Source organism: Chamaea fasciata, unplaced genomic scaffold (genome assembly GCF_029207755.1).
Source record: "Chamaea fasciata isolate MVZ Bird 193981 ecotype frontalis unplaced genomic scaffold, bChaFas1.0.hap1 SCAF_3, whole genome shotgun sequence".
Lineage (NCBI taxonomy): Eukaryota > Metazoa > Chordata > Aves > Passeriformes > Sylviidae > Chamaea > Chamaea fasciata.
In genome coordinates this window covers 89,295,724-89,313,964 of record NW_027094088.1, presented here as the reverse complement: position 1 = coordinate 89,313,964, position 18,241 = coordinate 89,295,724, and the positions used below count along the sequence as shown (strand labels likewise).

The following is an 18,241-nucleotide window of genomic DNA, read 5'->3' as shown; positions in this document are numbered from 1 at the left end:
CAGGTCACAGATTAAAGAATATATCACAGAAATCCACGGCAGTCAATACACAAGGAGTTCACAAACAGAGAAAAAGCATAATTAACAATCTGAAACTATTGTATTAAGACCTAAAAGCTTACCAAGGTGTCTCCAGAAAGGACTTCTAGAAGTGAGATTAAGTTATGCCCATCTCTTAGGTCTTCATATAGATCATTCACATGCTTTCGAACCTGCACAGATAAATGCAAAAAATAAATACAAGATCCCTGCTTACACCTGAGAATTCACACTTGTATTAATGCATATCTTTTAAAATACAGATAAACTTCAGCTATACCTCAGCATTTTTTTTTTATTTCTTTACTGTCATGACAAATTTAAAAATGCAAATAACTTGTAATTGACAAAATTTACATCTCTGTCTGCACTTGCACAGTTTCACCACACTTCATGTCACTTAAATGAAAAGAAAAACAGTATTAAGTCACAGATAATGAATGCATGTATCAATGAAAAAATCAGTATCTGACAATTTAAACAATATCAGATACTCTCCCATTTGGACCTAAATAATGACCACTATGACAACAGTAGCTAGATTCAATGAATTGTAAAAAAATACACAACAGATATATGTCAGCAGCAACACACATGTCCGCAGCAGTCAGGACAAAAGTAACACACTTTCTAATGAAAGCATACCATCTACCAATTAACCACATGTTAATCACCTCAGGTTTCTCAGTACTTAGAGAGCTTTCCCAACGACTCACACACCCAACTTACACACTGTACCAAAGAACTATGACATTGGGTTGATCTAGTGAGGGGCTGCAATGACAAAAGAGACAGCTGAAAGATCCACCTTTACTGACAGGCACAACAAACCTGGGAGATACCTGTCCACAGGCCAGATTCTTGATTCTTACCATTAACTTGAATACAACTTTATCTGAAATGTCTTAAGCATTTTCAGCCAGCTGCGCTTTCAATGTGACACAAAGGACCTAATTTTTCAGAATCAGAGATTTTTGACTTGCTAGGGCAGAGGTTGAAGGCTGTCCAGCTACAGTTTATTGTCAGCTCCCTGGTGTTCCTGTTAAACCAGCAGATCAGAAACTTCCTAATCTTAGGATAAAATACAACATCAGAAATTCTCTTCTTCCTCACCTCTGCTAGAGATGAATTGTATTCCCAATATGAGATGGGACACATTCTGACTGCCAACATATATGAGTGATGAGAGCAGCAAGAATTGACGCAGATCATCAACTTAATACAACAACTTCGTTTGCCACACTTTTGAGGGAATTTTGAGATTCATCCTGTAGCAGAAATAACTGTCTCCATATCTAAGATTAGCTTCATAAATGCTTTTTAGTTCAAGTTTCCTTCCTACTCGAATTTTTAAACATGAAATTACCCTGCAATCTGTTTTCACAAACACCGTCATCTTGATTGAGAGTAGCATCAGAACGTATTTGTGCTTGTGCTGAAGACTAGCCAGAACAAGTCATCTAGAAGACTGTTCCATGAGGAATTGCAACACATATTTTCCAAAATGCTTACATGGACTCTACATACACAGCCAAGTCACAACCCAATACTCTAATACATGTACATAAGCTTTACACCCTCACTCACATACACAAAAATAGTATCACTTTAATTTTAGTTACTTTTTTTTTAATCCTGCAAGCAATTAACATAAAAAATGTAAGCAAAACTTTCTCTGATAATACTGATGTACTTCTAAGCTGAACAAAGAAAAAGAACAGGTGTTCTCCTACTACATCTCTGGTGAAAGGAAGGAAAAGGGAAGCCATATAAATAATTTATATTCCTCATACAAGATTCAACTGATAAACACTTGAAAGATGAGAAGAATCAGAATCTTTAGTTTTTAACCCACTTGTTATTTTTATATTCCAAGAACTATATCAAACTGAATGCTAAACTCTTCCTGTTAAAAGTAGGCAAGTTTTCTTTATGACAAACCCCTGTGAGAGAGTTGCCTGCCCCATCACACAGGACATGTCACTTTCCACTTCTCTTCGGAAAGCAGAATCCCCAGCAGGAACAGACACACAGCGCAGGTTGTGGCCAGAGGCACAGGAGGACGTAAGGTTAAGGCCAGGGGAAGTGGCATACATCTTAAAGACACTGCACCGGCACAGTTAAAGAACTGTTTGTGCAGCACCAAGTCAATATGCACATTGTTTTCAACATGAAACTCAGGGGATTTGCTCAATGTGCAGGTATCTGAATTGTGGGGTGAGAAAATAACACTATTTCTGTTCTGCCTGCTTTTTTTATCCATTAGATGCAAGATAATTTTGTTATCCTGCTATTCTGTCACTCACAGCACACATTTGTTAACCTTCTGTTTGTTTCTTATGCTCTGAGGTTTCCTAAGTATTACAAAGACAACCATCTTCCCCAGATTATCTTTCTAGAAATCACAGACACTTCAGAGATGAACTCACACTGGATATAAAAAAACTGGCACAGAGCTGCCAAAACAGGAAAACCAGCAGTACACCTTATGCATCTGTCTTAGCTCTCCACTGGCTAGCAATTACTGTGAGGATTAATCATTTAGTACATACTGTGCTAGTCTTCCTGGTACAGGGCAACGTAATAAGAAATTTCTTCCAATACTCTGAGCAGCAGATGTGCATCTAACATGCTGTATTTGGGCAACTGATGTGAGCAAGTATGTTCATTCAAAGCATCAGATCACTTCTTCCAAAAAGAGTATCTTGCCCTTCTCAAGAGATCCTACACTGACACTTCAGGAAAAGCTTGAACAAACACCTCTCTCTTAACTATCACTTGGGCAATTCTTTGTCTCTCAACACGTGTAACGAATTCTTTTAACTTATAAGAAGCAAATATAAGTACTTCATTACTCTTTACTGCCACATTCAACCTCCTCCAAAACACATAGCACCATAAATACTGGATGCAGAGAGGGGTCCCTGGACAGATGCGTGGGATACACTGAGTCCATAGTATTTCACAACAGTTCTTGTGGCTTTTCAATAAAATCACAGAATTGTCAGCCCAACATTTTACAAGGTCTACACGCAAAGTAGGTTACACGTTGCTTCAGGCAACTTTTTGCAATATACCCATGTGAGTGTGGCAGATTTGATAATTTGGGCATGAGAAGAGATTCTTTAAGGAAGACGTGGGGAACACCGAGTGGCTGAGGAGCATCTGACAAAAGTTAAACAAGAAAAGTAAAATGGCTTCACCCCTGAAAAGGAGACACAGTGAATACAAAGGCACTGTTTCAGAAGTGATTCATCTTCTGATCTTCATCTTCTGGCACGTATACTATGATGCTTGTGGTAAGGAAAGCTCCATTCTCCCTAACATAAGCATCAGATATCTTTGTATCATCCATTTCCAGCAAGCTTATGCTTTGCAGTCTAGTGCCTTGGGGAATCTCTGCACCACCACTACCAAAAACCAGCTTTTAATCCTGTAAAGCTTGAATCCTGACCCCAGACCCCAGCATGCCAGACACAAGAGAGGAAGACTCAAGAAGATGGCTGTTGCCCCAAAAGCTTCCACTTGGATCCCCACACTGTTCTGCTCCTTCTATAAAATTCCCTGTCCCAGCAGGCTCCCCCACCTCCTCTGTGAGCTGGTGTCACAGCACCTGTCACCCCTGTCTGCTTCTTCCCCTGACAGGGAAAGAAGAGCATGATTCAGCTGCCTGGTCACATACCTACAGAGCTGATTTATGTTTAGGGGCTACAGCACTTGGTCTCCCTTCTTTCTCCAGAAGACTAATGTTTGCCTAGGTCCTGCTGGCCAGTCCCCCACAGATGTCTGTACTGAACACCCTTATTTCAAGCAGTCCTAGATGACAATGCTTAGTGAACCAAACTTGCCCATGGTGACCTCTGGTTTTGCCATCAGTCACAGCAGAAAAAAACCATCTTCCACAGAAAACCTATTTCTTACAATTCTTATTGATTTTAGTTGTCTTGATTCTAGAACAAAACTCTGTAGTTTTACACACTAATGGCAGCTTAGAGTTATATGGTAGAAGGGGAAGGACTGTCACTTCTGCTATTGCAAGCAAAACCAGCCCAATCTTGACAAGGATGGACAGGAGATGCACAGGTCACTCTAACACAGACATACCTACTTCTGTTGTAATAGGACAAGGTGTAAGAGATTTAAATTAAAAGAAAGTAGATTTAAACCAGATATAAGAAAGAAATTTTTTACAGTGAGGGTGGTGAAACATTGTAACAGATTTCCCAGAAAGGAAGATGTCCCATCCCTGGAAACATTCAAGGTTAGGTTGGATGGGGCTCCAAGCAACCTGATGTAGTTGAAGATGACCCTGCTCATTGCAAGGGGGATTGGACTAGATGGCCTGAAGGTGTGTTAGGGGAGGTTTAGGTTGGGTATTAGAAAAAGGCTCTTCACCCAGGGGGTGGTAGGATGCCGGCTCCCCAGGGCAGTGGTCACAGCACCAAGCCTGACAGAGTTCCAGAAGTGTTCAGACAATACCCTCAGGCACATGGTGCAACTCCTGGGGATTGTGCTCCGAAGAACTGGGAACTGGACTGGATTATCCTTGTAGGTTCCTTTCCAAATCAGCTTATTCTGTGATTTTAAAGGTCCCTCCCAACCCAAACTGTTCTAGGATTCTATGATGATTCTACTAAAACAAAGAAGAATCACACCCTTTTTTCCTAATTAGAACTAAATATAGAAAATAGGGTTGTGCCCATTTCTGGCAGTGGGTGCACACACAGCATACAAAAAGATCCCTCAGACTTTCATGTTAGGATGTAGTGTATTCAAGACCAGCACCTAAAATGTATGGAGCACGTTCTCAACCGAAATAGTGCGTGAAGAAGCAGAAAAAAACATAAATGTGCTACAGAATCTAGAGTGGAGGCAAAAGAGACAGGAGAGAGAATATAATCAGATCAAGCAGGAACAACTCAAAGTAACGCCCATGTACTGGAGGCCACCAGGAAATCCCCGAGGCAGGTGAGGTAATCACTGTGGCCCTGGCAAGCTGCATGACTTGGAAACAAGGCAGAGTTTTGTGCTCACTTACTTGCAAAATTATCCATTTTTTACAGGGTCAGGAAAGCAGACTACTATAATCAAATACCTGCCTTAAAAACATCAGAACTCTCCCCTTCTATATTATAATTAAGCTGGAGATATAATTGTGAGAACATGCCAAATTAGACCTTTTCTTATGGTTTCATATTAAAATCAAATCTGAGCCATATTTATTTTGAATAACTGATGTTCAGTTGTCAGGTCTTCATAAAATCAGAGTCATTACCCAGAAGTTATCAAGAATTATAATATTTCAGATCCAACTCAGGCTGTTCAGACCACATTGCCTGGAAAAGTCTTTTTCAAGTGCTGCTCTCCTTGCTTCTGGAAGCAAAGTTAATTAAATGCCCAGATATAAAGCATTACTGATTTTTCAAAGAAAAACAGGAAAAATCTCAAAAGTTAGAACTGTAAGGGGTGTGTTTAGGGAAAAAAAGGGTCAGGCCTTAATTACCACTGAGGTCACAGATAAGTCCAAATGACAGCTGGCACAAGGCCACTGTGAGTTTCACGATAAACTTCAAATTCATTCTTTAAGAATTTGAGTCAATGCCCGTGGAAGAAAGATCTCTTAGAACTCTGACTCACTTCAGTAACAGTAAAACAATTTTCACCAAGATAAAAAATAAATAGTTAAGAGCTCCTATGACGACAGTGTTCCACAGCAAATGCCATCAGCATTCAAAGAGCTGAAAAACTTCTGTGGCCACTGGTGAGATCCTGACACCCTGATGAGTTTCCCTAATGCTTCAGCTTCCTAAAAACACACTTAAGTTCCTTTTTAAAGTAGAATTTTTATTAAAAATGATACTTATGGGGGAAACAGTTTTCGGTAAGTTTTGAGAACATGCACGTTTTAGTCCCGTCATTTTTAAAACTTAAGAAATCACTGTGGCAATTCTAACTGCATGATAACAAAAAAACCTATGCCAAAAGTAAAGAATAAGAAAGACCTCTAATATAAAAAGCTGTATTTGTGTACAAAAAAAGAGACTTAGTAGCCTGACACATGCAGCATGATTTGTGAGCAACACTCTAAAATTCTGAACAGGCTGTAACAAGATCCATGAAGCATGTAATTGTCAAAATATGAGATTTGTCAAAACATTCCCACGTGACTGATCTTCCAAGGAAATTGCTCCTTCAAACATTTTCAGGAGCACTTAATTTTACTCTACAGACTTTCTCACATTCCCCCATGTAGAGGATGAGTATGGCTCAACACCCTGCAGGCCCACTCCCCGTCAGGTAATCTCCCCCCACCCCGCTGCATGGGGCAGTGAGATGCTGAGCTGCGCTCCATGGCCAGCCTGGTGCCATGCCAAGAGATCAGGGAGCAAAAGCTCCGTGCAGACTGACACGCACACCGACAGCCTCCCCGAGTCACCCCTGGTCTTTAATCTCCTCCTCTAAACCCAAAATCTACTGCTGGGAAAAAACCTGAACTCCAAACACACACCCTGGTCACAATCCTTGTTTTGTACTGAATCCCATACTAAATTTCACTCGTTCTGTTAAAGATAAACAAGCACACCAGTTTAATTAAGGGAATTTAATCTTCATTAGGAGAACTGAAGCTGTGTGACAGACAGCAGGGCCAGGCAGGGCACAGGCAGGGCTGCAGATGGTGCTGTTCCTGCAGCTCCAGAGCTGGACACCCCACCCAGCACACCCCACTTGGCTCTCCCCGGCTCAAGGCTGGCAGCAAGCTGGCACACACCCTTGTGCCAGGTCTCTTCTGTCCTCCTGCTCATTTGCAAGCAGAGTCTGGCAAATCCAGTTATAGGCCTAGTGGTTCCAAAACTCATTTTCACTCTTTTCTTTTGCTGAGCAGTCTAATAATCCACTCTGCAGGAAATTCTGGTGGTTCACAGAAAATAAACGGTTCTTTATGTCATACTCAGGAGTAATTTTTTTGTTTGAATATGTTTCTGGATATTACTTCTCACAAATAGCAGACACAGCTAATGTTACTCAATTTCATAAAATTTCTTTATGATTTTATTAAGGCACATTTAAACAAGTCTTCTTTACAGAGTGAGTTCAACATCCCTAATATTGGTTTATAACAGATGTTTTCTAACTGACGATTTATCCTTGGATTCATCCTTCACTCTCTCATCTGGTCAATGCTTTTCACTCTATTATCATGATAACCATAACACGCTTCCTGTGTTCCACCCCTCTAACAGCCTGGCCTTGTATCTAAAAGCTTAAATCAGTCACTTTTTTTTTCCAAATTAACCTTCACATTTCTCCCAGACAACTCAATCATCCATTGCTTCTGCATACTCTGTTTTGCCTCTGCCCTCAATTATTCCACATGTCTCAGGATAACTACAAATCATAAAATATTTGTATGGCTTTAAGGTATAAATATACTCTGGCTCAATTAAAAAAAATAATGTGGCCATTGCTAAATATTGCCAAATATCCTTATATTTTTCTTAACTTCCCATGTTTTTGCTTCATTAAATGATTCCAGTATTTTCCTAATCCCCAAATCAGCAAGTACGCTAGCAGAGGTATAATCTTACATATATATCAAACAGTAGGACATAAACACACACATTGGGGAGCTGTTTTGTGGACTTCAGTAGATGTGTGATATTTGAAACAGCATCATTGTACAGAAGAACTTTAAGCAAGTGCCCTAAATGTCAAAGTCCTTTCTGCTTCCTACAGGAAAAAGAAATTGGCTCCAATAATGCCATCACAGAATGAGCCAGATTGGAAGAGACCACAGTGGGTCATTTGGTCCAACCTTCATACCGGGCTCACCCAAGAGCACATTGCACAAGATTGTGTCCAGATGGCTCTTGAATATATCCACTAAGGGAGACTCCACAATCTGTTCCAGTGCATGCTCACCTGCACCGTAAAGTTCTTCATGTTCAGGTGGAAGTTCCTGTGCTTCAGTTTCTCCCCATCGCCTCTTGTCCTTTTGCTTGGCACCACTGAGAAGAGCCTGGTCCATCTCCTTGACACCCATGCTTTAGATATTCATAACACATTGATGAGTTCCCTCTCAGTCATCTCTTCTTGAGATGAGGCCCAGCTCTCTCAATCTTTCCTTGTAAGAGAAATGCTCCAGTCCCTAAACCATCTTTTTTGCCCTCTGTTGGACCTGCTTCAAGAGCTCCATGTCTCTCTTATAATGGAGAGCCGAGAACTGGACACATCTCAAAATATTTTGAGGAATAGGCTGGAAGGTTCTCTCCCACCAACACTGGTCCAACCACTCAGGATATGCTCCCAGGTCCCACTCCACCTACTTACTGTCATTCTCACAGCACTACTCTCCCTCACTGCTATTAATCTTTGGCAAAGTCTTGGTTGTCTGCTTGTAAATTTGCATATTGAGATCAGCAAATCCACCTCAGTGGAGCTCCTGCAGATTCACAAGCAGAAATGCGTATTTACCAACATAAAATGGATATCTTCTCCATCACTGCTACAATTTAAAGTTCTAAAATATAAAGTCACAGATGTCCAGCAAATTTTAGAATCTACTACACAGAATTAACCTTCATTTTGTGGATAACTCTAAGAGAAGACGAGGGGCTGATGCCACATGTGGCACGTCATGTGAGGTTCCATGTCACTCCGCTCATACTCCCAGCCAATAACACTTCTTAAACCAGTTGTGATTTCAAGGCACAGCACATCCATCTCTCTTCCCTGTTTTGCACCACGGTAACCCTTCTCGATTTTTCTTCAAATCAGTACACTTGGTTCTGATGTTTTTGTGTATGAGACTAAAGATATTTATACATTTCAGAAACAATTAAAATCAAAAAAAGTGTGACTCACAACCTGCTTAGAGTCTTGCTTGTGCCATCTGTTCTCATCTTTTAAAAATACTTTCTTTACAAAGGTATGTGATAAACAATTAATGAAGAATATAAAGCAAACATCACTAAGCTTCACTTTACATAGTAACCATCTGAAAGAAGGCATTCTCACTGGAACTGTAGGATTAATGCAGATTGAAATCACTAAAGTAATAAAAATATAAGCTTTGCTAAGGAATTTGGCAGCCATCAGCTTCAAGGCTCAAAAGCTGAGTAATACTTCGCCAGAGGAGGGTTGTGCCTTACAAGGTTGTCAGAGATAGTAAAAGGTTAAAAAGGACTGAACAGATCACCTCACTCATTCCTGTGCAGTTTGGCTAGAAAACACTAGAGATGCTTCTCTAATTTATTCTTGAAAATCCAAATGAAGGAAATGTAAGACACAGTACAGTGTCTTACAAGTGTTTCAGCGTTTGACTACACCTTCTCTATAAAGCCAAGTGGGGACATTTTTCCTCACTAATCTTCAAACTAAATCTTCTGTAAAATAAACAGATGTTTTTGTTGTCCCTTCCTCTACAGTTTGACCTCAGAAATCATGTGTTCACCAGCCTCTGCATAAACACTTTTTACATACTGAGGACACATTATCATGTCTCCCTTCAGTCTTCTTAGTTTCAGACTAAACAAACTCAAACTATCACAAACTACTCTTGATCTTCCAAGAAAACTTATCTTCTTACCACTTTGTCAGAGATGGCTACAAACCTCTTGTCCACCAAAGATCAGCAGTCACACAGCCAGGCAGTTTCACAGCCACGTGCTCTCAAGTGTGTCTATGAGGATGCAGAATTACAAGCTGCCTCCTTGTCTCCTCAGCACCATGCTGCCCACAGGCAGGGTGAAGAGCTTGTGTGTAGTTCCTGGAGCTCCCTGGGCATAAGCCAACACAGTCCAGGGCAAGCAATGAACCCTGTAAGGTTTGTGGCAGGGCAAGAATGACAGTGGTTGCTGACAGGGCAAAAGGCTGGAGCCAGAGAGATGTACAGCCAGAGAGAAACAGGTGTACCTTTACCTACAAAGGTAGTCACAGAGCTTGAAACCTCACTTAAAGATGAAGTACAGTGAGGGCAGCAGGCACTGGGATGCTCCCTCAGTGGAAGGTCTTTGCTCACAGGTGTTGCCTCCCAGAGGCAGATGATGCTGCTGCAGCACTGACAGCACCCATGACAGCAGCAACAACCGATGGCACTGGCTCTTCCCAGTGCCAGTTCCAGCTGCAGTTGCAGCAGTTATTAATGGCAATACCCCAGCAAGCTCTGTTATCCTTCCATTCAAATTTTGTGACAGTAATCTGCTAATGAGACTACATGTGGCAGCTTGTAAAAAAGTATAGGCATAACCATTTGCACCACTTGCCCTTTGTCCACCTGCTTTTAAAGACCAGACGTTCCAGTCTCTCCAAGGAGAGAAATTACCCTGCAAGGTCCGTAACTCCTCGTTCTTTTCTTCTCCTTGGGAGAGAGGTATGCTTATTGTAATTGTGGACTTCTAGAAGTCAACCCTCACTCTGAATTCTTAAATAGAATGATAAAGTGTTACAAATCAGTTAGTTACTAACTGCTGGATAAATGAAGCTGTGCGACAAGAAAATGTAACTTTTTCAAATATTCTTCAATCTCCTGTTTCCTTATCCAAATTTCACCCTCATCTTATTAAAACATATTTCTTCAAGTCAGTATTTTATAGAACAAAGAGATCAGAGTAATTCAGACATTTCTATGTTGGTCAAAACTATTTATCTTTTTCTATTCCTTGGTAATGTATCCACACTTCTTTTTTCTTCATACGCTGACATAACTGTAGAGCCTTTCTCCTGCGATCTTCCACGTCACATTAACTAATTCTGGACCTTGTACTTCTCTGATTTTACCCCACCTTGCTTTATTAACTCCTTTATACAAACCTTAAGTCCTGCTGCCCTTATTTCCACTTCTTGTACAGCTCCTTTTTATTTCACACACCTTGAAAGCAGCAGTACTTTCTATACAATGTCTCCTATCTGTTCTGCCTGTCTGCAGCCTGCCTTTGTGCCTCTTACACAAACACCTTCAGTAACTGCCAGATCTCCTGCATTTCTGCCTCTCCTGTATTACTTCCCCAGGAGACCCTACCTATTGCTTTCTCCAGTTCATTATCTTGCTTTTACTTCTCCCTTCTCTTTGAAAAGTGAGCCTGGGATTTAAAACCAGTTGCTTCCAAAGTACCTTCCTTTTTTAAATTTCGAAGCAGTCTCTCCCAGCCAGTTCAGACCTATCTAACGAGGCAGCTTTGACAGTGACTTTAAGACTGTCAGATTCAGACGGTTTCTCTGGCTGGCATTTCACTCACAAAACTTGTCCACACCAGAGGCAGCCACCACAACTCCTGCAGCAGGCAGGGAACAGAACCACCCCTGCTAGGGGATGAGCTGATCTGTGCCACAGAAATGCCTTTCTTACGTAGGCTACTGAGGGTTCCTTTGTAGGTGTTCAAATGCAGAATTGCACATTGTTCCTCCTGTAGATTATGAGGATAAATTACTTTTTCCCCATCACTACACAGTTTTGTCTTTCCAATGGTAAGTTAGCAACCAAAAATCCACCACCAACTTCCTTGATCCAGCTCAATGCCTCCAATCAACAGCAGCCACATTGCCTTTTTTTTTCTATCTTTGGCCAGAGATGTGCCACAGTGTTTCGGTACACTCAGTTTTCATCACCCTTTGTGTTTCCAACTTGCCCTCACCATTCCTGGCCTGTACTACATGCTGTCAAATATAACTTACCAGGATGGAATTGTTTAAAGTATGCAAATGTAATGCTAATAATATTAAACTCAGCTCAAAACTAACCCTCACCAAAGAAAATAGAGTCTAAACATGCCTGAAGTAGGTAAAAAATACTAAGGTTGACTGATAAAATATTTTTCCCATTAAAATAAAAGTATTCTAAGTAGAGGAGCATTGTGAACACTATGTGATTACCTTTAAATGTCCCTGTTGAAAGCACCATAAGTGCCTTTAACAGAGAACACATTTCCTTACAGGAAAAACAAGTTTATTCTGATGCCTTCTCAGGCTCTCATGCAGTCACACATCTCCAGTATCTCAGGGTAAGCCTGGCTTTCCAGAGTATGTGAAATATTGCTGTAGAACAAAATTACTTAGGTAATGTTTATGATTAAATGTTTGAAGTTGCTCACTGTCTGGAATCCACATACTAGGGCAAAAACTGCTCCCACTGGAGCCAATGGCACAGATACATTAGCCCAAAGGGAGTTAGATCAAGCCCTAGTACTTCTAAACTGAGATATCAATTATTATTAGATACAGATACATCAAAAGTATATAGATAAAAATAATCCCATGCATAATTTAACAATTAATTAAAAAGTCAACAGTTAATTGCAAATGCTAGAATTTTATCTCTGCAATCTCCAAGGAATAAATAATATTAAATAAAATCTATGCTGAGAACTAATTGCAAACAATGGACTGAACAAAAAGAGAATGAATTAATACATTAATATATTAAGTCTATAATAGGAAGCATATTGATTCTAGTGGGTCTAATTCATTGTGCAGTCATTGCATGGCAGGCTTTGTTCTCCTTATACTCATTCTGTCATATAGAGCACCTATATAAACCAATTTCTTAAAAAACCCAACACACATAAAAGCATGTGCTCAACTGGTTCAAGAGGGTTGCATGCCATAAAAATATCGATATGCTCAAGCTATCCTATATTTCATCCATATTTAATTTACCGGTTTCAGTTATTCTCTTTCCTGTTCCAAATTAGTCATGGAGTCTGAATGCATTAAAGAGAATCAAATAAACTTAAAATCTGTGGCACAGTTTTTATTGACTCGAATTTGTTTATTTATTTATTTATTTGCTAACTGGCAGAGATATTTTTGTGATGCAATTCATCATTAGCCTTTAAAACTTCGTACAATTTCCTCTTCTTTTGCAGCTTTAACTTCTGGCATTTATCACTACTTTTCCTCACCGTTTCCTGGTTACCTTACTCCCTCATCTAAATTTTGATTAAACATCAAAACGTCCCCAGTTTGCTTGCTGAGCTGCTCTGCAAACAGCTATAGATTATACCAAGCAGTGTGGTTTACCTCCAAGTAGAGGATTTTTGAAAAACTTTGTACACAATGAGTAAACTACAATTGTGCATATTTCCAGGAAAAATAACAAAACCTCCTTTACACCATTAAGTGATGATGTTCTTCAAGAGTTATTTTTATTTGTTTTTTAGAAGGAGTATGTCTCAAAGGAAAAGCACTGCAAGACCTTTTAGAATTAGTCCTGAAAACACAACAGCAAATATTTTCAGGGGGAAAACTGAAATATTGTTTTGTCCACCCATAAGACAGTAGGCAGAGTTAAACAATTGAATTCCAAAATAGAGGAGAAAATACTGATCCTTTAGCTTCACCCAATGCCTAAAGCAAGCTGGGAACCACAATGAAGTGGAATTTTATGGAAGTTGCACACAACACAGTTTGCAGCAGCTGTCAGAATAAACTGGGAGGAATGCATACAAAGCTCATTTAGATGCACCAGCGCAGCAAGGAATCAGTCTTATTTTATCTAAGGGGGGGGGGGAGGCGGGGGGAGGAAATCACACTTTTTCTGAGTGTTTCAAAATCAAAAGGTGGTAAACTGATTTTTTTTTTTTTTTTAGAAGCTACTACCATTAGACTAACACCAGGCACCTGATCTTTTAAACACCGATGTAGAGCAACAAAGTACTCACTTCTAAAAGCAGGGGTGGGGAATTTTAAATGACATTTTAACTGCATGGCTAAAACGAAGACACTGAGACTAGTGCTATCTAAAATGATAACCACTAGTGTCAGTAAAGTGCCAGCTTTCAGCAAGGAATGACTGTGCTCAATCAGGAATGGTCGACCCCACTGCCATTAAGGTCATACCTGAACATTTCACAAAGTAATCGACCTAAGAGGCCATTTGCAATCCATGTGCTGCCTGAAGGACACACAGGAATCAATAACTTCAGGTTTCTATTCTGAATTATTCATTCGGTCTTTGCACAACAAAAAGCTGTTCTCTCTCTCGCTAATGCACTACCCATGGCAACACCGTACGTTATTTTGAACACTGGGCCTTAAAAAAATAGTTTTCAAAAGCACTTTGTCCTGCTACTTACAAAAGCCTTCTTGCTAATAACACCTTTAGAAGTGACTTTTGGAGCAACTAATGTCTGTGAAGGGATGCTGCCCATTGCTCCCCTTAGCAGCTTGTTTCTCCCAAGGTATGGTCAACCAAGCCTCCCAAAATCCAACCCACACTGCAAGTGGCACCAGGTGGGTGGGGTCCCTGTCAGTGCCATAGACAGGACAGGTGTCCTTCACCAGGGAGCTGCCCAGGCACCCAGAGTGTTGCTAGAAGGTCAGTTAAGAGGCTCTCTATAACCTTTTCTTCCATTAAAAGGAAGAAACATTTTCCCTTGAAAGGAAGATACCTGGGTGTTCACCATTTCACTAGCCAGTCTCTGCTTGCCTTGCCTATAGTCCTATTTTCTGTGCATAATTTCCAGCAAAGAAACAAAGTATTTCAAGATAGCCCACTTAATCTCTCAGGACTACGACCTGCTACTACAAAAGTATTTTTAATTGATTTGAAAATGAAAATCAACAACAACTTTATTTATCTGCTTTTATTAGGTTTTCATTAACAGGTTCTTTTATTTTCTGACATATCTCATCTTCCATCTGTATTTCACACTTGCCTCACTATTTCCTTAAGTTTTGGGGTTTCGAATTCAAAGGATGTCAGGAAGAATTTCTAGGTTATCATGGAAGCTGGATTCCTCCTTGGGTGCTTTAGGACCACGAGAACACTACACTAGAATAAAACTTGCAGCCACAAATTTACCTGTTCTTGTCACATCTAGGGTTACTTACTGCTCTAGGAAGATTTAACACCCTATTTTTACAGCAGCAGAGTGAAACACTGTCTGGAAGCAGAGGCTGGTGTATAGAAGAGAGATCTCTACCACACCACCACACTACACTGGCATGTGAGTTCTCCCTGGAAGCTCATACCACAGCAGCAGGCGAGTCTAAAGTCCAATATCTCACCTCTCCAGTCTGTATGTCAACAAGACATAAAAGATAACGTTAAAACTGGAGCCACACCATCAGACAGCAAACAGTAACCTTAGCAAGTCTAAAACTCCAATGAGTCCTCTCCAATGAGTCCTCAGAAAATCTGTTATCAATTCAAAAGAAAAACTTCAGTATTAAAAAAATTTAGTGACAGTCCACTTGACCTTAAACTGTGGAATTCAAAGATAAGTTACACAGCTTAATTTTGCAAATAACACATTATGTACCTGTCTAAAACTAGGTATCTCAAGAACATGAGCAGGAAATATTTCTGCAATGACTGTGTTTCTATTTTAGCAAAGCACACAACATGCTTAACTACTCAGCTGAACTGACAAGGGACTAACACTGAATTTTAAATATTATGGACTTACATGCTTTGAATCTAATGCAACTAGAGATGGGCAACAGACAGCAGAAAGATAAATATTTATCAGTCATCCTGTTTGTGGTTACTCAGTACATCCCATAAATATAGAACTTAATTAGAAGAGTGACAGTAGGCTTCCATGCCATTCCCCAACAAAAGATGGGAACTCGTAAAAGTGTCAATGCTGCTGACTTAGAATAAAACCTCTTGGACATACTGGTACAAAAGCATGAAAATTCAGGACTTTCTCAAGGTCTGCAGGAGAATAGGAGTTTAATTAGAATGAGTAAGGAAAGCACTAAGTAAGAAAGGAAAATGTAAAAAGAGATGAGCAAAGATAAAGAGGAAAAAAAAGCAAAAAAATAATCAGGTACAGAGAAAAGAAACAGGAGAAAGAAAGCAAAGAACACAAATAGGAGGGAAAAAAGATGAAATTAAAATGTGATGCATCCCCATGACCATAGTGGGGTCATGTTCACATGCATGGTCTGGTCTTTCTCAAGATCTCTCATAATTTTCATTATCTTCTTCTCTGCTTCTTGCTGAACCCTACATATGACAGACAAAACACACTGACTTCCTTTTACAGTCAGTGGAGCAAAAGCATTTAGAGGATACAATTCATCTTCCCCTTAGGTAGATGTCTTAGTGGAGGGACACTTAAAAGGGCCTGTTCCCTCAGCTATCTACTGGAGAAGTCTGAGTAATCTGCTCAAATAAACCTATTGCAATGCCTGAAATGAGACAATTCCCATCTTGGTTTGTCTGAAACAAGGTATTGGCAGTGAATGCGCAAATATGAGTTGCATATGATTTGTATTAAATAATAAAAAATTATTTTTAATAAATAGCTGAAACTGAGGGCTCAAGTTCAAGTTAGTGCACTTACTAGGAGAGGTGCACTGTCTCTGCTAGAAAAGCACTCATTTACTGTGCTATGTTTTCTACATTCCCTCCACGATATAGTGTTTTCTAAATATGCCCTTTCATCTAAAGATAAGAGAACATTTGAAAGATTGATTTTAATTTTCACACAAGTCACTGTTGTAGAAAATGTCTAAGAACAGAAATCTGACAACTGTATCACCACCTGCTTTCAAACTACTTCCACACTACAAAGTTGAGTTGCTACATAAATTCCAAGCTAATGGAAGAGCTATAGTCAAACTATATTTGTGTGAGCTAGCAACCCTTAAATTGAATTCTAAAGTGAGCAATCTGAGGTGAAAATCAAGGCCAGCAATACACACAGTCAACACACCCCATCTGTCTCATCTCTCTGTATATGTTCCCCTGCAATCACCCAACCCAGAACTATTTGAAAATGAAGGCCTAAGGCCACTGACCTTGGCAAGCAATGCAAAAGGATTTAGAGTGAACTCTTTACCCTTATTTCCTTATGGGTTTAGAGTCTAAATCTTTTTTAAGCTACTCCCAAGAGGTTGAAAGCATGGCAATGATGACTATGCATGATTTAGAAATGTGTAAAATGAAGTTGTACAGAAATATAATTTTCAGTAAGTGCCTTATTTTACATAAGAGCAGCAATTTTTAACTCATATTAAAGGATTGCTCTCCAAAAAGCTTCAGATAGGCTTTTCCACATCCTACAGAAAACTGAAGCTGCATCTTTAAAATGCTTCTTTAATACACAAAAACATGAGTAGCCCCTAAAAATATGACTAAAATTACTCTCAATTAGATGAAGAAATGCATGATGGTTAATTCGGATATTGCATTTTACTGCCAGAGTACTGGCAACCTTCCCAGATTTTTTTTTTCTTTAAATCTAATTTCTCTGAAATATTCTACAGTGGATACATTTCTTATATTATAAAATGAGGTAAAATTCAGAAAAGGAAGGCTGCAGAACTGTCTTTTGTCTTTTCTCAGTAGCAAGTAAAAGACTTCTGCAGGGACATGGGGCCTCTTGGATGTTCCAGGAATACAACAAAGAGGCTTCTGCATAGAAGGGGTCCCTGGAGCAGCTGTTTCTAGATACAGCATGTTTCCCTTGGGTCTAACAATTTCCCAAAGGAAAACCAATTGGTATGAGCAGTTCTGTGACTCCAGACTCACCCTGCCCCCAGAACAGTTGTATGCTGCACAGAGGCTGATGGCAGGACCACTCCTGATGGCTCAGTCATGGTGAGAAGGACCAAAAGATCCCTCTGCAAGAGAGCTCCCTTGCAAAAGTCAAAACTGAGTCCAACTTCAGTTCCAAGCCTGGTTAGTTTCCCACATCACATCACTTCCAAGAGCTACACATATTTCAAAATTTTAAAAGATATGAAACAAAAAAGGTAGTTTTAAACATCCATATCTCTGTTGAAATTCTCTTCTCTTTCAGAGTCCAATATTTCTGAAATACCCATACGAGCAGCCACAAAAGAGAAATAATGAAGTTGCTCCCTAAAAAATTCTATTTTTCTCTAAACATGAATACAAGGAGATCTTTCCAACAGTATTTGAACATCGCAATAGTTAATTAAATCTCAACTCTGACAGTTTGCAGATACGTTTTTGTTTAATGTGAGTCTTACATGAATTCAGCCTCAGAGTGGGGGAGATATCAAAGGAAGTTATGTTAAGTAATTATACAATCTGTTTCTCCAGAGAAATGTCCAGGCTAGACAGCTGGTTCTGAAACTGCAGATTAAATTTAGAACTGAAGGGCCATGCAGTGAAGGTGAGCTCACAGCTTTTAGTTCTCTGTCAACTAAAATCTGTACATTTTGTTAAAATAATATGTCTGTCCCTGAAGCAAAGTTCACTGCTATTCAAAAGAAAGATATTGAAAAG

General features: G+C 39.7%; 1 protein-coding gene across 6 annotated transcripts in view; it reads right to left on the bottom strand.

Moving 5' to 3' along the window:
- Positions 1 to 18,241, bottom strand: part of DST (dystonin) — a 289,675-nt gene that overhangs the window by 183,741 nt on the left and 87,693 nt on the right. For all 6 annotated transcript variants that reach the window (XM_066179759.1, XM_066179751.1, XM_066179753.1 and 3 more), the window contains one exon: positions 123 to 212. In XM_066179759.1, coding sequence (XP_066035856.1) covers positions 123 to 212 — 90 coding nt within the window. The remainder of the gene's footprint in view (positions 1 to 122; positions 213 to 18,241) is intronic.